Source organism: Phascolarctos cinereus, unplaced genomic scaffold (assembly GCF_003287225.1).
Source record: "Phascolarctos cinereus isolate Bilbo 61053 unplaced genomic scaffold, phaCin_HiC Scaffold_1;HRSCAF=81, whole genome shotgun sequence".
In the NCBI taxonomy this organism is placed as follows: Eukaryota; Metazoa; Chordata; class Mammalia; order Diprotodontia; family Phascolarctidae; genus Phascolarctos; species Phascolarctos cinereus.
In genome coordinates, this window is record NW_027555514.1 from 274,337,143 (window position 1) to 274,365,117 (window position 27,975).

The window sequence follows — 27,975 nt, forward strand, 5'->3', positions numbered from 1 at the left end:
ACCAATGAGATCACAGGGCCAGTCACTATTGCAATCTAAGAGATGGGCAGGAATTCAAAAGAAGAAAAGGAAGTCCATGTAGGGGGAAGTGTGAAAGCAAAGGGGTGAGGCAGGAGAGCAGAGGGCGCATCAGCAGAGCTGAGAATGGTTGAGTTTCTGTGGTGGAGAGCTCACAAAAAAAAAATAAAATTAGGGAAGGCTGGAATGGTGCCAAAGTATTGAGAGCCTTGAATGCTAGGTAGAGAAGTCTGGCCTTCACCCAGGAGGCAAGAGGAAGCCACTGAAGATGATGGGTCAAGTATTGATCAGAGATCAACTATTGATGACGGATCAACTATTACTTACTGTTAGCAAGTTCATTCTCCTCTGTGGCCAATATTTGCCAGGGAAACTGTTTTAGTTTCTTTGTCAAGAGTAGGGTAGAGCTGTGGTCAACTAATTGTGACTTTAGCGATGACCCCAGTGTCATGCCAGGACATGACAAGGTTGATGCGGAGAAAACTGTGAAAATAACACCTTCAATGGGAAGACCTTAAAAACGGATTGCTTATACTCTCCTGAACACTTGTAACCTGACTTCAGTATGAGGAACCCTGTCCTTCACCCGGTGTCAGTCAAGACAGAGACATTAACTGACTGGCCTATAGTTACCCCTCCCCAAGAAATGAGAAAAAATTAGATGAGTTTGACTCATTCCCCACCTTAGGATTCAGATGGACATTATAGAAGTATATGCTGAACTTGGATTTCAATTCAATTCAACTCAAACAATTATGTACCTACTGTTTGCCAACCATTATGCAAAGGAATAGTGATACAAAGACAAAAACACAGTAACCTGGGGTATTTGCATTCTGTTGGAGGAGACAAAATGTGTATGTGTACGCGCACATACATGTATGTATAGATACATTGTACACACACACACACACACACACACACACACACACATATTTTATATGTATACAAACAAACATTTATAAACACTTATGATGTACCAGGCACTAGGAAAGACGTTGGTGATACAAAGACAAAATTAATCAGGCCCTGCCCTCAGGGAGATTACTTCTATTAGTAGATAATATGTCTATATCAATCAGAATTTATTAAGCACCTGCTATAAACCAGGCATTCTGCAAGGCACTGGTGATACAAAGACACCCCTGCCCTCAGGAACTTATACTGTACCAAGAAGATACAACATGTATTCACAGACATTAATACAAAGTAACATCAAAAGGTAGAGAGCATTAAGAAGGGACGTAGATCATGAATTTGGGATGGGAGTTGGCATCTCTATTAACAAGCATTTATTAAGTGCCTACTATGTGCAGCTAAATGGCATAGTGGATAGAGTGCCAGGCCTAAAGTTAGTTTGACCTGAATTCAAATCCAGCCTTAAACATTTATTAGCTGTGCGTGACCCTGGGCAAATCACTTAATTCTCTTTGCCTCAGTTTCCTCATCTGTAAAACGAGCTGGAGAAGGAAATGGCAAACCCCTCCAGTATCTTTGCCAAGAAAACCCCAAATGGGGTCACAAAGAATCAGACATGACTGGAGTGACTGAAGAACAAAAACATACCTGATGCTGGTCTAGACACTAGGTATACAGAGCCAAAAGTGAAACTGTCCCTACCTTCAAGGAGCTTACATTCTATTAGAAGAAAGAAGCTGCACAAATGTGTGTACTAGAAATATTCAAGTTAACCTGGGGGGAGGCGGGGTGGCACCAGTAGTTCCAGGGTTCAGACAAAGCTTCCTGGAGAAGCCTTCTCCTGACTTAGCACACAGCTAGGATTCTTCAGGGGTATCATCCCACCTCTGAAGCTGGGCAGGTGTTATCATACCTTCCAGAGCCAGAATGGAGAAGTGACTCTACTCTTTCTTCTCTGACACGGGCAGTACATTATTTTCAGGATTCTTCACCCTGATTCTAACTCCCATCCTCACCTTCACTGAATCGTGATCAATCTCCTGTCTGGAGGAATAAGGAAGAGAATGTATTCAGGGAGATAAAATGATGGGACAGTGATGATGGCGGTGAGGATGCGCACCAGACTGTGGGGCACAGGTTACCCCAGATTCCACAAGAATGCAAAAGCATACCAGGTTTGCTACAAGGGACAGTTCTCTGGGGAAGAGAGAGTGGGAACCTGTATATCTGGAAATAAAGATGATAGGGGGAGGGATTGGACTTATATTTTCATAAAGAAAGCAAAAAACAAAGCAAAACAAAACCTAAACCTTCCAGGATGTCCTTTAAATGCAGTATTCTTAGGGAGGCATGGGAAGACGTGAACTGATGCAAAGTGAAATAAGCAAAGAATGATACACATGATAGGACAATATGAAAAGAACTAAAATAGAAATGGGACCCAAACTTGGCCCTCAAGAACAGATATGACAATGTACCTTTTCTCTTTCTTTGAAAAGGTGGGGGGCTATAGATGCAGAATACAGCACATACTATTGGATTTATTTGGTGAGTTGGTTAGTTTTCTAAAATGGTTTTCCTCTTTTTTTTCTTTATCATTCTTTATTATGAGAGATGGCTCCCTGGGTGGGAAAGGGAGTGAAATCTAATAAGAAATGAAGGTGATGTGAAATTAAAATAACATATTAATATGTAATATGAATAATAATAGTATCAAATGAACATATACTATTTCAGGGAAAGAAAAGAAAAAAACTACCTTGGAATCTAGACAGGGCTCAATATTACCCTCTCTAACCTGCTAGGAAACGCCTGGGTGTTCCCTCATGAATCAGTCTCTGACCTATTTCATTATATTAGGAAGGGCATACAATTGTATGTTTGCACAATGTTAATAGCTATGATTCAGAAAGAGAGAAAAAAATTAAAATGATGGTAACAACAGCTAGCATTTAGATAGTAAGTTGAAGTTTGCAAAATGCTTCATGTATACCAGTATGCAGTGTGCCATAACAGAGACAGTGCTGGACTTTGTGTCAAAAAGTACTGGGTTTAGATCCTGCTTCTGACATTTAATGGTTGTGTGATCCTACCTAGTAAGTCACTTAACTTCTCTAAGACTCAGTTTTGTAACATAGGGATAATAATGCCGGTGTATTACCTCAAAGGGCTGTTATGAAGCTCAACTGGTCTAAAAGCTTTTATTAAGAGCCTACTCTGTGACAGATACTGGGGATGCAAAGACAAAAGTGAAGCAACAGTTCCTGCCTTCAAGGAGCTTACAATCTAGTCAAGAGACTCAAGTAAGATAATGTCCTATGTGGGGCACTGCAAACTTTAAAGGATAATGTGACTGTCAGTTATTCTCATGATCGCTATGTTATGCCAACTATCAATGTCTGTTGAAGTAAACAGAATATGTGTATTTTGTACTTAAGTTCTATGGCAAGTGAGACATTTAACAAGCACTATGCTTTTGTCTTTTTTTAATTGCTAAGGTCCAACTTTAAGCAATAATAATAATCTCACATTTACACAGTGCCTTAATGTTTGCAAAGCTTTTCCATATATTATCTCATTAGATACAACAGCCCTTGAGGTAGGAGCTGTTTTCATATCCATTTTACAGATGAGGAAACCAAGGCTGAGAGGTTATAAGGTTACATAGATAATAAGTTTCTGAGATGAGTTTCAATCCTGGGTCTTACTGATTCCAAGATCACCAATTCTACCTAATAGGCAATGATACTTATCTTTTATCTGTATTCAATTAAATCTCCTCTGAATACAGAGTATTATTCTTCTTTAAAATAATTTTTATTGATATCTGTTATTTTTATATCACTTCCCTCTTTTCTGCCCTACTCCCAGAGTGTAATCCTTTATAATAAAGGATACATAAGAAGGAGAAAAAAGGTCAGCAAAATTAATTCACATGTCAAAAAGGTATGATACAGTGTTTCATATTCATAGTCCCACATCACTGCAAAGTGAGGGACTGGTGTCAAAGGCAAATTTTATATAAAAATTAGTGTCCCAAGTAGGACTATTAAATTCCTTTCCTTTGAAGCAATTTTCTTAGAGCCAATGGGGAAACAGGCATATAGCTAGTAATGAATCATTGGTACAGATAGGGGGTTTTGAATTATTTAGACACACAGGTGAGTAGGAGGCAGCTCCTACATTAAGTCTTTCTTGATTTTTCTCAGCTCTTAATGTTGGTTTCCTCTTGACATTTCTTTTTCACTTTGTCTGAAAGCATGATTGCAATTTCTGATTTTTTTAGGTTTAGCTGATGCATATTGAATTTTGTTCTAGCACCTCATTTTTATTCTATGATTTCTTTTCTTTTTAGGTGTGTTTCTTAAAGGATTGTGGATTTGTTTTCTTAGCAAATCTGTCACTTTTTCATTTTGAGGGATTGTTCAATCCATTCACACTTAAAGTTATTAGAGTTATATTAATATTTTTCTTTATTTGCCTCTACTATATTTTTTTCTGAATTAGAGATTTTGTTTGTTTTTCCTCTTCTTCTGTAAAGTCATTTCTTTATTTTCTATATTTTTGTACATGTTGTTTCCTTCAAGAAGAATATAAATTCCTTGAGATTATGGACAATCTTGCTTTTCTTTTTATATCTCCACTGCCTGGCAGATGGGAAGTGTTTAACAAATATTTGAATTGAATTGAATGAGTGAGGGCAGCACAGTGCTGTTGAAAGAGCACTAGATTTGCTTTCAAAGAGCCTGAGTTCAGATCCTGGTTTTGATGCTTTACCTATATGACCTTGAACAAGTTACTGAGTCTTAGTCTCATCTATAAAAGGAGAGGATTGGAGTAGAGGACCCCTGAAGTGCTTTCTAGCTCTCAGTTAACGATCCTGTGACCTGACACTTCCTGGATTCATGACCCTGACCAAGTCCCCTTCCATCTCTGGGCCTCAGTCTCTCCAACTATGAAGTGAGGACACTGGACTAACTGGTATGTCTGAGGTTCCTCCTAGTTCTAACTCTATGATCCTACAAATCTCACAGTGAGAAGTAGAAATAAGGCACTTATTTAGTTCTATCCAGGCTTCAAGGATCCATGATTCCTCCGGAGTGGACAATCCCTCCACCCAATGTGGATCTCAACACATCTCCTACCTGAGTGTGGACAAGAAGCCTGCCTCTTCATAAGTTGCCACAGCTGAAAAAAATTCACCAACTGGAAGTCAACCTTCTTTGTTGACATGAATTTCAGTTTATTACATGCAGTAGTGAGTACTGCCAAGCAGGAAGAATCAATTGGATATGTGTTCATTCAGTCTGTCCCTGGCTTCTTTACTCCAAAGATTTTATGTTCCTAGAGTCAGTTAGCCATCTGCTTCCTGGTTACAGGTGTTAGGCTGTGCAAACCTAACAATGTGTACAAAGAGAAAAAAACAGTCAAATAATGGCACACAAAGTTTTTCTAGAGTCTTTTTCGTTGAGCAGAAGGGCAAATATGTCACAGATATGACTGATGAAGCAAGAAGAACAAATCCTATTTCTGTAAGGTTTTAAGGTTTGAGAAGTACCTTCCTTATAATACTCCAGTGTGGTTTGGAAGTACAAATTTGCTTATGTGCATCTTATAGAAGAAGAAACTGAATGAAGTGATTTCTGTGTCCAAGGTTATAAAGCTAAGGTTGTGACTGGAATACTGGTTTGCCATTTCCTTCTTCAGTGGATTAAGAAGTTCAATGACTTGCCCAGGGTCACATAGCTAGTAAGTGTTTGAGGCCAGATTTAAACTCAGCTCTTCCTGACTCCAGGCCCGGTGATCTACCTGCTGAACTGCCTAGCTCAGATGGAATGTTTAATGTGGGAGGAACAGCAGATGGGTCAGTTCACCTGGACCACTTTTTGTTGTTGTTCATTCCTTTCAGCTGTGTCCGACTCTTTGTGACACCATTTGGAGTTTTTTTTTTGCAAAGATACATTTCCTTCTCCAGCTCATTTTACAGATGAGGAAACTGAGGCAAACAAGGTTAGATGACTTGCCCAGGGTCACATAGCTAGCGAGTGTCTAAGGTCATATTTGAACTCAGGTCTTCTTGACTCCAGATCTAGTACTCTATCCACTGTGCCACCTAGCTGCACCCTGACTGGACCATAGCATCCATGAAAGGGAGTAAGGCTAGAAAGGTACAACTACTATTACTACTAGCTAGCATTTATATGGCACCTGAAGGCTTGCAAAGCACTTAGTAAATATTATCTCATTTGATCTTCTCAACAACCCAGAGAGATAGAGACTATTATTAGTCCCATTTCATAGATACGGAAACTGAGGTAGAGAGAGGTTAAGACACCTGCCCAGGGTCACATTACTTATAAGGGTCCAGTACTCTAGGTACCTGTACTCCCTAGCTGTCTGGGCAGACTGGAGCCTCTGTCTAAATCAGAACCATAAAATAAAGGCCAAATAGAGGAGACCAAATTAGTCAATAGGGAGCCAGAGGACCTTTTTGAGCAGGGGAGTGATATAGACCTCTGTTTTAGGAATATAAATTCAGCAGATTTTGGGAGGATGACGGATTAGGTAGAAGTGGTACTGACCAGAGGGAAGAAGGTCATTGTGATGATCCAGGGAGAGGTAATGAGGCCAGAAGGTGGTGGCCATGAAAGGAGAGAATAAAAAAGAAATTAGAAATGTCATAACTCATACTGGGAGGGATTAACACGCTTTGGAAAGGATTCTGTCCATTCTAAAGCAGGGACACTCACACCCATTATAAACTATCCCTACGCAGGAGCAATGGTCCCACCCCTGGAAAGACAAAACAAAGTCTCAAAACAACTATAAGCTTTATTAAGGACAACCATAATCAAAGGTTACACTTATATAGTGACTTATAGTCACAAGACATGCCCCCAGCTGCCTGCTGTAATTGAGTTTTTGACCTCGAGGACCTAGGTTTCAGTCCTGGCTTTATCCTCAACTAGCTGTGGGACCCTAGGCTAATCACCTCCCCTCTGTGGGTCTGTTTCCTCATTTGTAAGTTGAAGGCATTAGGTCAGAACAGGGATCCTTAACCTTTTTTTAATGTCTTAGACCCCTTAGGCAATCTGGAGAAACCTGTGGACCTCTTCTTAAATAACTGAAGGAAATGCTAAATTTCAGTTAGAGGTTAATGAAAATAAAGACATCATTTCTTTTTTCCTCTGTATGTTCATGGACCTCTTGAAATTTATCCCTGGACCTCACGGGTGTTCGTATAACCTAGGTTAAGTAAGAACCCCTGCAATGGATGAACTTAAGGGCTCTTCCAGCTCTGACATGCTCTGTTCTAAAGTTCTCCTCCCAGTTCTGATATTCCTTGTTCTAAAGTCTTTCCCAGTTCTGACATTCCCTGTTCTAAGGTTCCCTTCCACCTCTGACATTCTCTGTTCTAAAGTTCTCCTCCCAGTTCTGATATTCCTTGTTCTAAGGTCTTTCCCAGCTCTGACATTCCCCTTTCTAAGGCCCCACCCCACCAGCTCCAAACTCTAGGAGCCCTTTCATGTGATCTCATGTGATTATCACAACCTACCTTGAAGGTAGGGAGAGGAGGTGTCATCATTCCCATTTTGCATATGAGAAAATTAACTCAAGCTCACAAGGTTCATCACTGGAAGAGTCAGCATGAAAGCCCAGGGCTCCTGATTCCCAATTTAGTGTGGAAAAGCCTCATGCTTGTACAAAGTCACAGGACCATAGATCTAGAGAGCTGGAAGTACCCTCTGAGGGCCCTCATCTGGCCCAAGGCTCTTATTTCATCAAGGATGATACTGAGACTCCGGAAGGTTGTGACTTCCCCAAGGTCACATGGGTAAGATGTCTCAGAGGCAGGATCTAACCCCACACCCTCTGATCTAGGGCTCTTTATGAGAATATCTAATCCTTTAAGGCCCACTGAACTACTGTAGAACAGTCACAGAACTGAAAGTTAAAAACAAAACCAAAAACCTTTGATTATCTCTGGACATGTTTTGGGCTTATTGGCTGAAGCTGTGTGGAGAAGAACCTCACCTAACCTTCAACTCCACCAGTTACTTACTAGTTAGGAAACCATGGATGCTTCAGACTTCAGTCTCTCCATCTACATAATGGGCATAATACAGAACAATTATTCTTCACCTACTTGTCCCCAGCACTTGGCATGTACTTTAAATCAAGTTGACAAGCATTTATTAAGTATCTACTATGTGCCTGGCACTGTGCTAAGTTTGGTTTGGTCATTTCGGTCATGTCCAACTCTTCATGACCCCATTTGGAGTTTTCTTGGCAAAGATATTGGAGGAGTTTGCAATTTCCTTCTGCAGTTCATTTGATAGATGAGGAAATTGAGGCAAATGGGGTTAAGTGACTTGCCCAGGGTCACACAGCTAGTAAGTATCTGAGGCCAGGTTTGAATTCAGGTCTTCCTGACTCCAAGCCCAGGGCTCTATTTACTGTGCCACCTCATTGCCTATAAATATGCTAAATTTAGCCCCTCTCTTCCTCACTTAAATCCAATTCAAGTGCAAGTCAAGACATCACCCATGATATCATTGGTCCTCTTTGGAAATGAAGGATAAACAACAACAACATGTGATAAATTAGGGATAATCAATAGAAGGAAGGCACCAGCATTAAGAGGGAGTGGGGGATGCATTTCCTCCTCACTGAACCTCTTTCTTTTTTCTTTTAGTGCACAGCTCAGATAGCACCTCCTATGTGAGAATTAATAGTATAATTCCATTACTAGTGCTCAATCCCTTTTACAATCACTTTGGATTGCTCTGTGTATAGATGCACACACATACATATACAAAGTATATATCTGTGGACAAGTCGTATAACTTCCCAGTAGAATATAAGATCCTTGAGGGCTGGGGTGGTTTTGTTTTGTCATTGTATTCTCAATGCTTGGCACAGAGCATGCATTCAATTTTCACTGTTGTCAAGTTGAGTTGATCTGAGGAAATTCAGCAAAAAAGGTTTTAGTGTATGTATAAAAACTTTTTTTATGTATGTATTGTGTATATATTTTGTGTGTATACACATAACTTTGTGTATATGTAAAAGGTAGTCATTGACATGTCCATTCCACAGATGAGTTATAAAGATAATGAACTGTCACCTAGCAAGTGCTTTGAACTCCTTGCTTGTAAATCCAGAGCTCATTAAAATGACAGATGCCACTCACAGCTATGAAAGGTTTTATGAAGCACTTTACATTCACTTAGTTACTTGATCCATACTACAGTGTTGTAAAGGCAGCACTTTGGCATAGATGAGGAAACTGAGGCAAACAAGGTTACATGACTTGCCCAGGGTCACACAGCTAGTAAATATCTGAGGCCAGATTTTGAACTCAGGAAGACCTGAGCCTTCTATCCACTGTACCACCTAACTGCTAACTGATAATTAATATTAATTGATTGATATTTATTTTATAATCTTATTCTTCTCATCTTGTTCAGTGGAATTCAGATGGAAAGGGTCCAAAGACAAGTCGCTTTCCTGCTCTTAATCTTTTATGTTTAATGTTAAAATATCTGCTTTCTGTTGTTGAGTGAGCATCAGTGCAGAAGATCACTTTCTATGGCCTCACTACCAGTTTGTTCCTGGCAGGAGCAGACAGGCGGATGGGGATGACAGTCAGCTCCTCTTGTTTCCACGTGAATTTGGTTTGATTTTTTAATGAACCATTACGGTTGTTGTTATAGTGATTAAACATGATTCCATTCCATGCATTCTCCAGTCCAAGCAAACTGGCTTTTCGGTTCCTTGAATTTGGCCTTCCACCTCCCATCTCTTTGGGGTTCCTTTGCACTGACTGTAACCCATGGCTGGGACACACTCCTTCCTCTTTGCTGTCTCCAAGACCCATCTTCCCTCAAGACTCAGCCCAGCACTGTCTCCTAAGGGAGGGCTTTCTAACAGACCCAGCCACTAGTATCCCCTCCCCAAACTATCTCGTATTTTCTTAATATATCTTCTGTGTTTGGACGTTATTTCTTCTAACAGAAAGTGATCAGCATTTAATTTTTTGCCCACATATCTTTAGCATTTAGCACAGTGAATGAAGGAATGAATGAATGAATGAATGAACAAATAAAGCATTCATTATATACTTACCATGTGCTAAGTGCTGGACTTGCAAATATGAAAGACTTCAGTGTGTGGCACACAGTAGGCACTCTAGCACACAGTAGGAATTTAAGTGTTTACTGATTGATTTATAGTAAAGGGGTGCAGTTAGGCCAGTGGGAGTGAATTTGTCCAAAGCAGTTGTACCATGTGACCAACAAAAATCACAGAAACCCTGAGATCTTTGGGAAAGCTGACACACCAGTGTGGCAAAGAATAGTAACAACAGCAACCACATTTACATAATGCTTTAAAGCTTACAAAGCAATCCGCATAACAAGCTGCTACTGTGGGTACTATTAGCCCCATTTTACAGATGGATGAGGAAATCAACCAGTCAACCAACAAGCGTTTATTAAGCATTGGAAGTCCAAATTAAAAGCAAAGACAGCCCTGGCCCTCTGGGAGCTTAAAGAATGTAAAAAATGAGGTACATACGAGATAGGAGGGGAGTAGATGTAAGTAAACAAGATCAGAGAGGTAAAGTGACTTGTCTGGGGTCACACAGCTAGTAAGTGTCAGAGGGACATAAGAGGTATCTGCTATATAAGAGGTGCATAATAAATGCCAATTGACAGACTGATTGAGAGGCAGTATTTGATGCTAACTGGTCAAGAAGCACCTGCTATGTGCTAGGCACATGGGCAGCTAGATGGTATAGTGGAGAGAGTGCTGGTCCCAAAGTCAGGAAGACTCGTCTTCCTGAACTTAAATCTGGCCTTAGATACTTACTAGCTGTGTGACCTGGGGTATATCACTTAACCCTGTTTGCCTCAGCTTCCTCATCTGTAAAATTAACTGCAAGAGGAAATAGCAACCACTCCAGTATCTCTGCCAAGAAAACCCCCAAATGGGTCACAAAGAGTCAAACGTCACTGAATAACAACAAAAAGGTACAGTACTAAGATGGATCTCTCTCTCTCTCTCTCTCTCTCTCTCTCTCTCTCTCTCTCTCTCTCTCCCTCTCTCTCTCTCTCTCTCTCTCTCTCTCTCTCTCTCTGTTTCTGTCTCTCTCTCCTCTCTCTCTTTCTCTGTCTCTGTCTCTCTCCTTTCTCTCTCTCTCTCTCTTCTCTCTCTCTCTCTCTCTCTCTCTCTCTCTCTCCCTCTCTCTCTCTCTCTCCCTCTCTCTTTCTCTCTCTCTCTCTCTCTCTCTCTCTCTCTCTCTCTCTCCTCCTCTCTCTCTCTCTCTCTCTCTCTCTCTGTTTCTGTCTCTCTCCTCTCTCTCTCTCTCTGTCTCTGTCTCTCTCCTTTCTCTCTCTCTCTCTGTCTCTCTCTCTCTCCTGTCTCTCTCTCCTCTCTCTCTCTCTCCTCTCTCTCTCTCTCTCTCTCTCTCTCTCTCTCTCTCTCTCTCTCTCTGTTTCTGTCTCTCTCTCCTCTCTCTCTCTCCTCTCTCTCTCTCTCTCTCTCTCTCTCTCTCTCTCTTTCTCTCTTTCTCTCTCTATCTCTGTTTCTGTCTCTCTCTCCTCTCTCTCTCTCTCTCTGTCTCTGTCTCTCTCTCTCTCTCTCTCTCTGTTTCTGTCTCTCTCTCCTCTCTCTCTCTGTCTCTGTCTCTGTCTCTCTCCTTCCTTCTCTCTCTCTCTCTTCTTCTCTCTCTCTCTCTCTCTCTCTCTCTCCTCCCTCCCCTCCCTCTCTCTCTCTCTCTCTCTCTCTCTCTCTCTCTCTCCATCTATCTCTATATAAATTATATATACATATACATACATATACACATATATAAATAAAATGTATGTGCATATATGTGTGTATGTATGTATGTATGTATGTGTGTGTGGTATGTATATGTATTATATATGTATACACACACACGCCCCACACATATATACATGCTGGGGATACAAGTACAGAGAATAAAACAATCCCTACTTGCATGGAGTTTACATTCTACTGGGAGAAACAGTATGTGCACACATGAGTCCGTACAGAATTGATACAACATAAATACGAGCTTGTTTGGGGAGGAGAACTCATGGTAAGTGAGTTCTGGAGTGAACCTGGCTGCAAAGCAGCATAGCCTCTGAATCAGTTTGGTGGACACCAATGGGCTGTAGGTGTAGAGGCAGGTAAGGACAGCCAAAGTGATCTTTGGAGGCAGCCTTTGGCCTGGAACATATATGAAAAGAAGAGCCTGGCTACAGCCAGCTAAGGGGAACTGGCCAATCCTGTGCCAGTGATGGAAAAGTTAAGACACTGGAGTCCTGAGCACCAGACAGGAGCATCGTTAGCGGGATGAGGTTGGGAAACCTCAAATGGACTAGAAGTGAAGATGACCCTGGGGAGGGAGCTGTTCAATTACGAACCATTATTACTCTGCTGCTAATCTATGCCTCTACGAAGCACCTTGAATCTGGGGGGCTCAGAGATTTTTTTTTGCTTTACAAATGTCTCATTTGTGCTAATAAAATCCCACTGTGTGAGGTAGAGGGGCAGGTGTTATCATCCTCATGTTACAGATGGGGGAACTGTGGGATAGAGGGGCCGGCTGACACATCAGGACGAAGGCTGGAAAAAGAATCTCAATTCTGTCTGTCTCCCATGTGGAACGTTCCCTCCACCAGCCAGATCACCAAACCTCTCCTCCTCACCTTCCCCACTGGTTCTGGACAGAAAAGAGTCATAGGTTACTAGATCTCAGAGGCTTTCTGGACCAACCTTGTCCTTTTACAGAGGAGGGAAACTGAGGTACAGGGAGATGATGTGATTGAGGATTACAGGATCAGAGAGAGAGCAGAAAGGAGGCCATCCAGCCCAGTCCTCTCATTTTACAGGTGAGGAGACTGAGCCCCGGGGAGCAGTGACTTGGGATCAAAGACCGAGAGCTGAAAAGGAACTCAAAGGCCATTTAGTCCAGCTCCCTAGTTTTAGAGATGAGCAGAAAACAAGGCTCAGGAAGGTTAATCAACTAGCCTGAAGTCACACATGGTGTAAATCTTGGAGTCTGCATTTGAACTCGGGCCCTTTGACTTCAACTCTAGAGATGCTTCCAGGGCACCACAGGAGCCCACTTTCATTACCCAGAACAAGCAGAACACAAGTAATTTATTTTGAGGAAATACCCTGAAAGTGATGGGACACACTCTAGAACCCAGTGAGACAGGCTAGTACAACAGAAAGAGAATTGGAGGGTGAGGACCTGGGTTCAAATCCTACCCCTGCTACGCGTGGGACTCTAGGTAAGTCAATCCTCCTCTCTTTGGGCCTCCTTTTGCCCTAGAAATTGAGGGAGCTGGAGTACACAATCTCTTAGGTTCCATTCAGTTTTAAATCTCTAATACTCTCTCTAAACTTTGCTTTTGCAAACAATTTCTTCTTGTAGTTAGGGCTTAAGGGTTCTTGTCTCTCAGCACCAGTACCATTCACCCAAAGGCAACGTCAAAGCTGACACCTATTTCTCACCCAAAGTGAGCCATCCTGTGGTTTCTGTTGGGAAGAGAAAGCTAACTCTGAGAGGCAACTCTAGAGGGGATTGGATGAGAGGGGTGTAGCATGAGGATTCGGAATCAGAGGTCCTGGGTCTGAATTCTGGCTGTGTGCCTTATTAGCTGTGTGGCTTTAGATAAGTGACTTCACCTCTATGGGCCTCAGTTTCCCCATCTGTAAAATGAATAGGTTGGATTAGATCATCTCCAAGGTTCCTTTTCAGCTCAAGAACCTCAGGCTGGATGACCCTGGACCCTGGCAGATTCTGGCTTTGTCTCCCTAGCCCCTAAAGATGAAAGGAGCCAGGGAGGAAGGGAGGGGGTAGTGAAAGGGAGGGAAGAAGCAGGCAGCAAGAAGGAGGAGTAAGAAGGAGGGAGGGGGCAATGAGAAGGAGGGAGGAGCAGTGAGGAAGGGGGCAATGAAGAGGAGGGAGGGGGCAACGAGGAGAGGAGAGATGGGCAGTAAGAAGGACAGAAGGGCCAATGGGAGAGAGGGGGCTATGAGAAGGGAGGAAGGGGCCATTTAGGAGGAGGTAGGGGGCAGTGAAAAGAGAAAAGAGAGAGTGAGAAGGTTAGAGGGTCAGTGAGATGTAGGGAGGGAAGAGGAGTAAGAAGGAGGCAGGGGGCAATGAGAGGAAGGGAGGAAGGGGGCAGTGAGATGGAGGGAGGAGGAGTAAGAAGGTCGGAGGGGGCAAAGAGAGGGAGTGAGAGAAGGGCAGTAAGAAAGAGGGAGAGAGGGAGGGGGTATAAGAAGGACGGAGGGGGCAGTGAGAGAGACCGAAGGAGGGAGGGAGAGTAAGGAGGGGGGCAACGAAAGGGAAGGAGGGAGGAGCAGTAAGAAGGAGGGAGGGGGCAGTGAGAGGGACGGAGGGGGCAGTGAGAGGGAGGGAAAGAGGGGAGCGGGAGGGGCCCCTCTAGCTGGTACCTGGGGGCTGTCCTGCAATGCCTCTTCTAACAGCAACTTGTCCACGGCGGGCATGGTGCTTGCTCGGGCCGCTGCCCGGGTGCTGTCCGTCTCCCGGGGGCCCGCGGTAGCCGCAGCAGCAGCTGCTCTCAGTGACACGTAGGGCTCCCAGCTGTGGCTGCCGGACCCGGAGCCAGCGGCCGGCGGCGGCGGCGGGGGCTGGGATGCTCTTCCCAGCGCACCAGCAGCTGGGGCTGTCTCGGAGCCGCCCTGGGCTCAGACACTCAGTGCCCGCGGTTGGACAGCGAAGCCCACCCCTCGGTGCCCAGTCGGCCTGCCTGCCAGCCTGCTCGCAGCCACCCCTCCCTCCCTTCCCAAGCTCCTCCCCCACAGCCCGGACTCCTGCCAGGAGAAGAATCAACAGGAAGTGTGGCGGTCCTCGGGTCCTGATGGGAAGTGTGGCCGGCCAGGCTTCCTCCTACGCGGGAGCGCTCACGGGGAGCGCTGCCTGCTTCTCCCCTCCCCACAAGCTCGGAGGAGAGGAGCCAGAGCGGAGCGGACGCTCAGACATCACCTTCTGTAAACTCTAGCATGGCGGGGCTGGGAAAGACCTTGGCACATTGTATATTCTGTAGCAACTTCGAGGAAATAGAATGTTGACAGTAGGAGGGGCCTTAGAACTTAGAATGTTAGTGTAGCAACCTGGAAAATAGAATGTTAACAGTGGAAGGGGCCTTAGAACATAGAAAACTAGGTAACAACTCAGGAAAAAGAATGTAATTGTTGGAAAGGTCTTCAGAGTAGGGTGTTTAAACCTTTTTGTGTCGGGGTTCTCTTGGGTAGTCTGGTGAAACCTGTGATCCCTATCTCAGAATAATATTTTCTAAATATATAAAATAAAATAATAGGATCACAATGGAAACCAAATATATCGAATTACAGTTTTAATTGAATTATTAATTTTTTTAAAAAGTTCATGGACCCCAGGTTAATAATCCCTGTGAATACTATTTAGAAGACTTAAGTTTCCATTCCTTTTGACCTAGAGATAACCCCCAAGGAGATCCCTGATTTAAAAAAAAAAAAGGGAAGCCTCCACATACACTACGTATTTATAGCAGAAGTTTTTGTGGTGGCAAAATACTAGAAACAAAGTCGATGCCTACCATTTGGGGGATGATTACACAAATTGTGGTCCACGAATGGAATGTTACTGTGCTATAAGAAGTGATGACTGTAACAGCTATAAAGAAGCATTGGAGGGGCAGCTAGGTGGTGCAGTGGATAGAGCACCGGCCCTGAAGTCAGGAGGACTCGAGTTCAAATCTGGCCTCAGACATATAGCACTTACTAGCTGTGTGACTCTGGGCAAGTCACTTAACCCCAATTGCCTCACCAAAAAAACAAACAAATAAATAAATGAAGAAGCATCAGAAGATTTATTTCAACTAATGTAGAGTGAAATAAGCAAGACCAAGAAAACAATATGCACAATGACAACTACCATGGAAAGCCAATGACGTAAATGAAAAGAACAATTGAAAATAAGTACAGAACAATTACAAAGAACAAGCTTGGCTCCCAAAAAGGAAATATAAGAAGCCACTCCCTCCTCCCAATACTTGCTAAAGATAAAGCAACCACAGGTATGGAACATTGTATTCTAAGACTTTTTTGATATGTTGATTGGTTTTGATGATTTTTCTCTTCTCTCTATTTTTCTTTTTAATTAAAACAATCTTACTTATTAAGGATGGATCTCTGTGAGGAAGAAGAGGTTGGAAAAGGGATACAAGGAGAAATTTAGGTGATATAAAAACAACAGATACCAATAAAATCTATTTTTAAAAAATGCCCTGTGGTAACTTGGGAAATTAATAAATGTTAATGTTAGGAAATCCTTTAGAACACAGGATATTAGAAAACAGAATATTTAACCTTAGATCACAGAATAAGGAATGTTTCAAACGAAAGGAATCTTAAAACAAAACAATGTTAGCAAATAAAATGTTAGAAGTGAAAAGGTCCTGAGGGCACAGAATCTTAACATGTATACTAGGTGACATTCATATAGTGCTTTCTATATTTATTAGCTCATTTGATCTCCCATAACAACCCTGGGAAGTGCTATTATTATCTCTATTTTACAAATGAGGAAACAGAGGCAGAGAGAGGTTAAATGACCTGTCCAGGGTTATGAAACTAATCAATGTCTGAAGTAGGATTCAAATTCAGGTCATCCTGTATCCAAGAACAGTCTATATAACACCACCTAGATTCCATAGACTGTCCAGCTGGAAAGAACCTAAGATCATAGAACATAGAAGGTGGTTGCTAGAAGGAAACTTAGAACATAGAATGTTAGAACTGGAAGGAAAATGAGATCATAGAATGTTATAGAACACACAGTGTTAAAATTGCAAAGGACCTTAGAGATTATCTAAGACTCACAGTATATTAGAACTAGACAAGGCATTGAATTTCTGGGGGCTTCAGTTTCCTCCTCTGTCAAATGTGGGAGTTGTACTCAATGACCTCTAAGGTCCCTTCCAACTCTAAATCTGTGACCCTAAGATTGTCCGATGCTAGCTGGGAAGGCAGGAAGGAGAGGAGTGACTAGAAGTTGTAAAAGGTCAGAGAATAGGGTTAGGAGGGCTGAGGCACAGAGGGAGCTGGGTAGGATAGGAGGTTATGATTAGATAGAAGAATTTCTGAGTTATGGACTGGGGAGGTGGGACACTTGTGGCAGGATGGGTCATGGAAGATGATGAGTGTATAACAGTGATGGGGTGGTGGGGTGTGTGGGTGCTAGGGCTTGTACTTGGACCCCAATTTCTCCCTAGTCTCAGAAACACTGTCTCTGACAACCATTCCCCAGCCCAAGGATACTGTGCCTAGCAATTATTCATGCTTGGGCCCCAGCACGACCCATATCTCTCTTCCTGACCCAGCTACACAAAGCTGGGTGAGAGAGTGCTGGGCTGCTCAGGCCCCAGACCTCAGATCATGTCTCTGGAAGCCTCCCAATTCCTTAGTAAGTTCCTGTCTTGTGAGAAAGCTTTCCCTTGTTACAGTGCATTCTCTCATCAAGACAGAGGGAGAGGGGTGCCTTGCCCAGTCCAAGGACTCTTCCTCCTACCAGACTCCAAAGATCCATACCTCTGTCATCTTCCTCCCTGTCCAGTATACTCCCTTTCTCATCCATAGCTCCCAAAGACACTTGGACTTTGGATTACCTAATCAGTGTCCCTGGCATTCCTTTCCCATGCCCTTTCCCATATAAACCCTAGCTCTATCCTCAGTCTCTCTCAGGTTCCTTAAGAATGCTTGCCCGGACACTTGACACTTACTAGCTGTGTGACCCTGGGCAAATCACTTAACCCCAATGGCCTTACCAAAAAAAAAAAAAAGGTCCCTGAAGGCAAGGACTTGTTTGGGGCAGCTAGGTGGTGCAGTGGATAGAGCATCGGCCCTGGAATCAGGAGGACCTGAGTTCAAATCTGACCTCAGACACATAACACTTACTAGCTGTGTGACCCTGGGCAAGTCACTTAACCCCACTGCCTAACCAAAAACAAACAGACAAAAAAAAAGTGAAGCAAAAATAAAAAAAATTAATCAAAAATCAAAAAAAAAGAAAAAGAATTCTTGCCCGCTGAAAAGCGTAACAATAACTCTTTGCCACTTTGACTTAAAGAGTGCTTGAGTCTGTGAATTCATTCCAGATGACCCACCTGTGCTCCAGTCTTTGAGGGGTCTCAATCTCTCAGATCACAACAAGAGGACAATAGACTGTCATAGCCTCCCCAGTAACTTCAGCAATGCTGGTTTGATTGTTATCTCCCGAGATCAAGGGTAAGATATTGGAGTGTGACTGGATCTAGCCCTATTGTCCTGATTACTATTTTTTGAACATTGTACACACACACTTAGAATCCCTGGCATCCTTCAAGACTCACCTGGAATCCCACCTTCTACAGGAAGCCTTCTCCATTGCCTTATCTGCTAGGACCATCCCCCCTGAAGTTATCTTCCTTCTACACAGCACATAGTCTGCATGTATCTATTTATGTAAATGTCTCCCTCATTTGAATTTAAGCTCTTTGAGGCAGGGTGCCAGTTTTGCTTTTGACTTTGAATCTCTGACATTTAGCACAGTGCCTTGCACAGAGTAATGCCTTAATAAATTCTTTTTAATTTGTTAATTGATTGAAAGTTCATGTTATGATAGTTGAGTAGGTGTGTGAGCTGAAAAGCCAAGTTGTCTGAAGAGACATTAAGCAATGTGAAAATTGAAATTCCCAAGTCCAGAGACAGGGGTGGAGTAGAAGGGCAGAGGGGAGTAAGGGAATGAACTCCTTGAGGAGGGAGAGGGCCAGAAGAGGGCAGCCCCCAGGATCTGGCTAGGGGGTTATTTATGGATAGAGTAAACATCAGAGAAGATGTGACTGAGTGCCTCAGGGAGCATGCCTATGCTTCCCCTAGGTCCATGCGGTTGTTTTTTGGGGGGAGGAAGGAGGGCACATAGGAGAAGTATGTTAATATTAGAGAATCTGGTCAGAGATGCAGTCTTCTGGGAAGAATAAGGTTTGCATGATTGTAAGAAAATATAGGGAATAAGGGAGGAAGAGCAGTTTGAAGTATGAAGGGCAGTTTATTAATAATAGAATGAAGTTCCAGAAGGCACAAAAGAAGGCTAGAATACAGTAAGAGTAGACTGGCCAGCTAGGTGGTGCAGTGGATAGAGTATGGGGTCTGGAGTCAGGAAGAGTCAGCTTCCTGAGTTCAAATCTGGCCTCAGACACTTACGAGCTGTGTGACCCTGGGCAAGTCTTGTTGCCTCAGTTTACTAATCTGTAAAATGAGCTTGAGAAGGAAATGGCAGAGCACCCCAGTGTCTTTGCCAAGAAAACTCCAGATGGGGTTGGACACAACTGAAAATGACCAAACAACAAGAAGAATCAGTACACAGATTGAGATGAGGGGATTGGTGGTCCAGGGGAGGCAGCTTCTGGCCAGGAAGCCTTTGGCTCAAAGAGAGTAAAACCGCAGCAATAATGACCAACATTTATAGAGCACTTTAATGTTTGCAAAGTGCTTTACAAAGATCTCATCTGATCCTCACAACAACCCTGTGAAGTAGATGCTATTATTATCCCCATTTTAGAGTTGAGGAAACAGAGGCAGATAGAGGTTAATCACTTGCCTAGAATCACATAGGTTATGTCTGAGGCAGGTTTTCCTGGCAGACTAGCTGCCTGTATGTGGCTAGGATTGATTTGCTTACTCTTCAATTAACAGACAGAGCAGCTCTGCCCAAGGGCCAGCTGAGTGGACAGACTTCTGGGGTGGCATAGGGGAAGGGTGCTGTAAGTACTTACGCTATACAAATCACCATGCTAGGCAGGAGGGTTAGGCCCTGGGGAAGCGACTTGCCTAGAGTCTTGTAGCTAAGTAGAGGCAGACCTTATTCCTAGGTTCTGCCCCTTATTTCTCTGCCTGAAATCCTCAGTCCAATTTATCCTTCAAAGTCAACCTTCAATGCCATCTTCATGAAATATTCCAACGTGGTATAGGAGGACCTGGGTTCAAATGCTACTTTGTACACTTATTGCATGTGTTATTTTAGGCTAGTCATGTCACCTTCCTAGGCCTCAGTTTCCTCATCTGTAAAATGAGAGCATTGGACTAGGTGGCCTCTGTATCCCTCCCAACCCTACATCCATGACCCTATGATCCTAAAGAGCAGATAGGTGACCTTTAACTCAATGTAAGGAAAACTTTCCTAACACTGGAGCTATCCCAAAGTGGATTGGGCTGCATGAGGAGGTAGTGAGTTCCCCCTCACTGGAGGTCTCCAGGCAAAGTTTGGATGACCACTTGTCAGGTAATCAGGAGAGAAGGTTCCTGTTTGGGAATGGGATAGATTAGACAGCCTTTGAAGTCCCTCGAAAATCTAAGATTCTATGTTTCTATGATATTGTCTCTGCCCTCAAAGAGCTTACAATCCGATAGTAGCCATAAGACCAATCCAGGTTATAATATAGGAAAGTCCAAATGGTGGTTAATTAATCTGTCAGTTAATGAACATTTATTAAGCTCCTACTATATGTCAGGCACTGAGATAAGCTAAATTGTGATATGAGAGAGAATACAGAATCATTTAAGTTAGAAAGGAATATTAGAAGTCAAGGAAAGTGAGGCCCAGTGAGATTAAGTGATATCCCATTCATTAAATGACACAGTAAATGGCAGAATTTGAACTCAAGTCCTTTGACTCCAAATCTAGCATACATTCACTTGTATCTCACTTCTTCCCTATATGAGGAAGCAGCTGTGGGATGAAGGAAGGCTTCATGGTACTTGAAATAAACCTTGAGGGAGCTGAATCTCAACTCAGAGGATGTGAAAGGGGGGGAGGAGGAAGGTTGGTATACTGTATGACTTAGGCAAGAAGTCTGTATATCAGTTTCCTCAAAATGTAAAACAATGCACTTGATCTATATGGCCTCTAAAGTCCCTTCCTGCTCAAAATCTGTGATGCCATGATGGAGTCAGTCTGGGATGTGTTAAATCCAAAGTGATTCAGAAGCTTCTGATGATGAAATTTCTGGATAGAAGTAGTTTGTACATTGCAATCTTTGTGGGGCGGATAGGGTTGTGAGAAGGCCTGGGTTCAAGTCTAGCCTCTGAGGCATTCTAGCTATGTGGCCAGACAAATCACTTCACTCTCTGTGCTTCAGGAAATTTTCTAAGAGTAGTAGCTAGAGAGAAGGTTCTGACCTTCACTGGTAGAGAGTGATTCTTCATCTGGTAATTCCCATATCAATGAATTTATAGATCTAGGTCCTGTCTCTATTTAGAAGCCACCATTTTGATAACCAAAGTTATTTGGGTACTTTTCTCTACTCTACATAAAATCCTCCTGTTTCCTCTCCCACTATTCTACATCTATTAATTCTCAGGGAGGGAGATTTCTTTTTTTGCAGCCAAATTCAGGCCTAGACCTAGAACTTTCTTTAGTGCTCATTGCCTGAGCAATCTGTCCTTCCCTGGAGGAATCCTTCCATTTGGCCTTGGAGAAAGACTCTTTCTATTGAACTGTTTATCATGACTCCCAAGAACATCAGACCCACACTAAAAAAGGGAAGAATGAGGACTTACTGTACTTAGATAGCAAAATAGGCATTTCATCATTTCCTTCCTTTGTGGTTAGTGAGGTCTTACCACCAAAGGCAAAGGGCCACAGTGTTACACTATGTCTACAGTAACACCCTGGCACAGGAAGGCAACCTACAGATTATAAACTCCCAATAACCTGTGTTCATGAATGTCCTGTTTCACATTGCTTCTCTTCTCCTCCTGCCCTAATCTCTCTACTGATCTCCCTGGACAGCAGCCAAGCTGATCTAGGCCAATGATGCCACATAGTGGCCAGAACCAAGCACTGGCTAGTGTTATATAAAAAGAGAGAATTGGACCTAGCATCGGGAAATCTAGATCTTAATTCTGGTTCTGCCTCCAAATAAGTACATGGCCCTAGAGAAATTACTTTACTTTTCTGGGCCTCAGTTTCCTCATTGGTCAAAAGAAGAGATTGAACTAGATGATCTGTAAGGTCTCTGAAATTCTATGAGTCTATGGATTTTTCTTCCCTCTCTGCCGGAGGGGTCAAGAAGAAAATGTCCTCCCTTTTAACAGCTCACATCTGTTAATTTTATCTTAAATAATCTTTGTCACAATTCTTCCAGCTTCTTCTCTACCTATCAAGGGCCTACTCATCCCTAAAGAGGCCATCTCAAGCATCACTTCTTAGATTCCAGGAAATAGGATTTAGAACCGGAAGGAGTCTTAGGTATCATTGAGTCTAACTCTTTGTTTTACAGATGAGGAAACTGAGGGTCAGAGAGGGAGTTGCAGGGCCAGGATTTGAACTCAGATTGTTTGACTCCAAATCTTGTGCTTATTCCATTATAATTCAGTGGGCTCTCCTTTCCTCAGGGATCGTCCTCTGTAGAGCTGTAAGGAGGAGCTGTTGCACTTGGGGCCAGTTCATCCAGGTGGGGTGAGGGGAACAGGTACCACATCACAGAAGAAAGTTTAGCCCTGGATGAGGTGTCTGAGAGATGGGGTGCCCAGAGGGTCTGGATTAGTCCCTTGTAGAGGTTGTGGGAGGAGGTGACATGGTTAATAAATCTCTCCCCATTCCAATCTTCCTCATTCAGTTGCCAAGGTGATTTTTCAGAAGCATAGATGAGATTATGTCACTGCCCCTTCCCCCAACGAACCCCAGTGACCTCCTATTACCTTCAGTGGCTCCCTATTGCCTTGACCATCAAATATAACACTCTTTTTGGTGCTGAATGCTCTTCCCAACCTGGCCTTTTCTTACCTATTTCATCTTCTAATACTCTACTCTCCTACATATGCTCAGTCATCTGGCTACCTTAACCCTTTTGTAGTTCCTTGAACATGACATTCCACCTCTGGAATGCTGTTTTGCCTGTCCCCACGCCTGAAATGCTCTTCCTCCTCCCCTTTACTTCCTGGCTTTCCTGGATTCCTTCAAGGCTCTGCTCAGATCATCTCAGATTCCTTCAGCAGGAAACTTTCCCCCATCCCCTTATTCCCCCAGCAGCTGCTGCCCTCCCCTTAGAGGCAGCTACTGCTGCAAAGAATAAAGCATGGGGCCCGGAGTCAGGAAGACCTGAATTCCCATCCCTTTTCAGGCACTAACTGGCTATATGATCTAGGGTAAGTCATTGCTGTCTGCCTCAGTTTCCTCAACTGTCAAATGGATAATAATAGTACTCACAGGGCTGTTGAGAGGATCAAAGGAGATATTTGTAAAAAGCACTTAGCACAGTGCCTGGTCCACAGCAGCTGCTGTACAAAATATTGATTCCCTCTCCCTGCTCCCCTCAGATTATCTTCCACATGCTCTGTAGGTATCTTGTATAGACTCAGTTATTTACATGTTGCCTCCTACATGATAATAGTAGCTCCTTGAGAGGAGAGATTGTTTTCTTTGTATCCTCTTAGTATATTCTTAGTATAGTGCCTGACACTGACCCGCTTTGGCATTCAGAAGGGTAGGGACTTGGGAGTGGTTCCACTGCAGCCTAGCTTGGTGGAGAGCCTTGTGGGGACACCAATGGCTGTATCTCTTCTTTTGACTCCCATTTGTGGAGTAAGGGAGGTGAGTGGGAAATGGCTCTGCTGATGGTGGGCAGCTGCAACGATCTTCCTCTTGATGCCCTGTATGGAGACCAAGGAAAGCCAGAATTCCAGAATCACAGAGTTGGAAGGGTCCTCAGTGGTCACCTAGTCCAGCCTGTTATCTAACCACGAATCTGCTTAACCCCCACCCCCACCCACGTAGTGGTCATTCTGTCTCTTCCTGAAAATGTGCAGAGTGGAGGAGACTCATACCACATCCTGCAGGAGCCTACTCCACTAATTGTTGGATTGGATTATTGGATTGTCATATTAGATTGGATTAGTCCTCATACTATTTCAAGCTGAAATCTTCTCCTTGGAAACTTCCTCTTATGGTTCCCAGTTCTGCCTTCTGGGAAAAACTAGAATAAGTCTGATACTTCCACCACAAGATGGTCCCTCAAATATGTGAACACAGCCACAGAAGTCTTCTCTTCTCAAGGCTGAACATTCCTGGCTGCTTCAACAGATCCTTGTATGGCCTCGTCTTTCATCATTTCACCGTCTTGGCTTCCCTCCTTTGGACACACGCCATTTTGGCAATGGCTTACGCCTCAATCAAAAGCCAACGTTCCAGATGTTGTCAGACCAGTGTGGAGGACAGAGGGACTTCTACATTCTGGCCACCCATCTCTGTCTATTGAAATTATTCTCTATGGTAAGAAGCAAGCATTTATTAAACACCTACTATATACCTGGCACTGTGCTGAGTACTTTACAAATATCATCTCATTTGATTCTCACAACAACCCTAGGAGGTGAGTGCAATTTTTAATACCTATTTTACAGATGAGGAAACTGAGGCAGATAGAGGTTAATGACTTGCCCAGGGTCACATAAGTAGTATGTTTCTGAGGCTGGATTTGAACTTCATGACTCCAGGCCCAGTGTTCTATCTACTGTACCACCCAGCTACTTCATGTACCTCTATGGTATCTGATACGAATAAACTTGAATCTATAGGATTATTGATCTAGAGCTGAGAGTCTGCCTTGGGGGTCATCAGATTCAAGGCCCTTATTTTACAAATGAGGAAACTGAGGCATATAAAAGTCAAGTGACCTGCACTAAATTATGCAGGTAGTAAGAAGAGCCAGGATTCCAATCTAGGTCCTCTGACTCTAAATTCATTACTCCTTCCATGTATGAATTGGATTTTCTTATGATGTCCCAGGGGAGATGTGTCTACCACCAATGGTGATAGACTATTTGAGAGGGTGTTTGCATCTCGTGGAGTTCAGTTGGAGCCAATGACTTTTAAGGTTCCTCTCTGTTCTCCATCGTGGTTTGGTTCTGTGTCTTTCATAGGACCTAGGAAACCATTTTACGAGCAATAAGGAAACAGGGGCAGGAACTTCTCAGAGTTACCAACTTTTAGCCCATTGACCCAAACTATGGCTCTTAGTTATTATCTAAGATGGGTCAAGGAAGGATCGCAGGCATCTGTGGGTGGAACAGAGGATACTGCTCCCTCCAGAGAGGCCACAACGATGAATGGGGACAGAAGTGTGGGGGGGGGAATATCCTAGGAACCAGAAGTTTGTGATCTGGTCCAGTTTATTACAAGCCCCTCGAGACTCTTAATGGGAATTAAGGCTGGGCTTTGTTTGCACTACAGGAAGAGAGGTTCAGAGAGTCCTGTGTCAGCTGTGGGTTAGTCACTGGGAACCCCTGCAGAAGCCACGACAGAGGGGGCATCTTCTAGGCTGGGACTATTCAGAGCATGGGATCTTCAGCTTAGCCCCCAAAGGGTCAGTGAGAGCCTAGACAATCAGCTGCTTCATCATTCCTAAACTCTAAAGTCTGAGTTTATCAGATGGAATGATAATGGTAATAATAATGATAATAATAATGACTAGTAGAACACATTAAGATTTGCAAAGTGCTGTACAAATATCTCATTTGATCCTCACAACAACTCTGTGTGGTAGATTCTATCTCTGTTCCCATTTTATAGATGAGGAAATAGAGGCAGGCAGAAGGTAAATGACTTGTACAGGGTTGCACAGTTAGCAAGTATCTAAGGCAGATTTCAAACTCGGGTCTTTCTGACTGTATCCAACACTCTCTCTGGTGGGCTGTCTAGGTGAATGAAATCCAACTCTTTCTGCTAGACTTTAGAGCTCTCTATATACCCTTCCAGTAATGCTAGGCATAACTTGCCCTCAAGTGTTCAACCTCCCAGCCACATGACTCTGCTTTTGTTTCAAGTACAGAACATTCTCTTTCCCAGAATACCTCAGTGGGTAGAGCCCTGTGCCTAGAGTATGGAAGACCTGAGTTCTGTTCTGTCCTCAGACACTAGCTGTGCAAGCTTGGGCAAGTCACTTAACTTCTGTCTGTCTTAGTTTCCCCAACTGTAAAATGGGAGAAAAACGACAATAACAATAACAAACAAAACCTCCTAGGGTTGTTTTGAGGATCAAATGAGATCATGTTTGTAAAGTGCTTAGCAAAGTGCCTGCACATTTAATAGATGCATATTCCTTCCTTCCTTCTTTTCTTCCCTTTCCTTCCTTCCTTTCTTCCCTTTCCTTCCTTCCTTCCTTCCCTTCTTCCTTCCTTCCTTCCTTCCTTCCTTCCTTCCTTCCTTCCTTCCTTCCTTCTTTTCTTCCTTCCTTTTCTTCCTTTCCTTCCTTCCCTTTCCTTCCTTCCTTCCTTCCTTCCTTCTTCCTTCCTTCCTTCCTTCCTTCCTTCCTTCCTTCCTTCCTTCCTTCCTTCCTTCCTTCCTTCCTTCCTTCCTTCTCTCTTTCCACCTCTGGGCATTTGCTTAGGCTGCCCACCATGTCTGGAATGCTCTTCCTCCTCATCTCCACCTAGTATCATCCCTAGCTTCCTTCAAAGTACAACTCAGAAGCCACCTCCTAGCAAGCCTCTGTTGTTCATGGAAATTAGTTTGTAGTCAGTGTGTGTGTGTGTGTGTGTGTGTGTGTGTGTGTGTGTGTGTGCGCGCGCACACATTCCCTCCCTTCAGTAGACACTAAGCTGTGGACTGTCTTGGTTTTCTCTGTGTATCTCCAGTGCTTAGCACATTGCCTGGAACATGGTAGATGCTCAATAAATACTTATTGTATTGAGAGATTAGGGGGTTTTTCATGGTCTCTCCCAGTGAGTAACAGGAGCAGCTCATCAATGTTTCAGGCCTTTCTCTGTCTCTGCTTCCACCCGCAATTTGGTGTTCTCTTTCTCCACTCAGTTCTCAGGTGCCTTCTGCACACAATCAATCCTGCCAGAGTTTTAAAAAGCATTTCCCAAATATTTACCAAACTCTGTGGGCAGTGGTCAGGCAGGTGTCACCCTAGGATTCTGACTAGTGGCCATCTAACAAAAACTGAACCAAGATGATTTTCTGTAGACTCCTCGAAGATGCTTAGGTTCACATCGCTTCCTTAAATCTCTTCCAGTCGCCTAATCTCTCACCTCCCAATTAGAGCTCTGTTTCCTTGTGATACCTACCCGATCTGGTAATCAAAACTCCATGTATCTAACTTGGCTTTCAGTCAGTGGCAGACATCAGTTCAGCCATCAAACAAGGACGAGACCAAAAGATTTCTGCCTCAGTTTTTATGCTCCCAATTCAATGAGACTGTTTCCCAGTCTACCACCGCTTCCTCATTCTCCCTTCTATGCAGCTATACTCTTATCATGCTATAACATTCCAACCTTGACAGTGGACAGCTGTGTGTAGGCAGGGATTCTGGTGTCAATGATCAGCCTCTCACCATCACTTTTCCCCAACCCTACCCAATATTTTCTTCTTAAGGTAAAGTTTTCCATATTTAATCTTGGCTCCCAAAAGAAATAATTTGTAGGGTCTGAGCAATCTCACTTCAAGAACTATTGATTTTAGGCCACCAAATTGTGTAGAAGGATGCAGAGTTATGTAAGAAAGAATTTATATCTGGGTGTACATGTCACGGTGGAAAGAATACTGAACTTCAAGTCTTAGGGCTGGAGTTCAAATCTTACCTCTGATACTTAGTAGCTTTGTGAACTTGGACAAGTCATTTACCCTTTATGGGCCTCTGTTTCCTTCTTTAAAAATGAGTTTTAAGGTTCTGTCCAACGCTACATCTATGATTCTTTGGCATCTACCTTCTATGACTCATGTCCATTTAAATTTTATATTTGTCTCCATCCCATCTTTCCATACTTGTTTGATATTATACTATGTGTTATAGACTGCTGGCTGTTTTCCTGAGGTTGGCATGCCACCTTTGGCTTCTGCCTAAAGTGTTCCCCAGTGCAAGGTGTGCCCTCCCTCCTTATCTCTGACTTTTGGAATCCTTCTCTGCCTTTAAGGCTTAGCTCAGGGGCTGCCTTCTCCACCAGATCTTCCCTGGTCCCCCCAGCTGGTAG

General features: G+C 43.3%; 1 protein-coding gene across 1 annotated transcript in view; it reads right to left on the reverse strand.

Moving 5' to 3' along the window:
• Window positions 1-14,717, reverse strand: part of APPL2 (adaptor protein, phosphotyrosine interacting with PH domain and leucine zipper 2) — an 85,469-nt gene extending 70,752 nt beyond the window's left edge. The window contains 1 exon segment of the mRNA XM_020982407.2: window positions 14,419-14,717. Within this exon segment, the coding sequence (XP_020838066.1) occupies window positions 14,419-14,472 (54 nt within the window). The 5' untranslated portion in view covers window positions 14,473-14,717.
• Window positions 14,718-27,975: the final 13,258 nt, after the last annotated feature.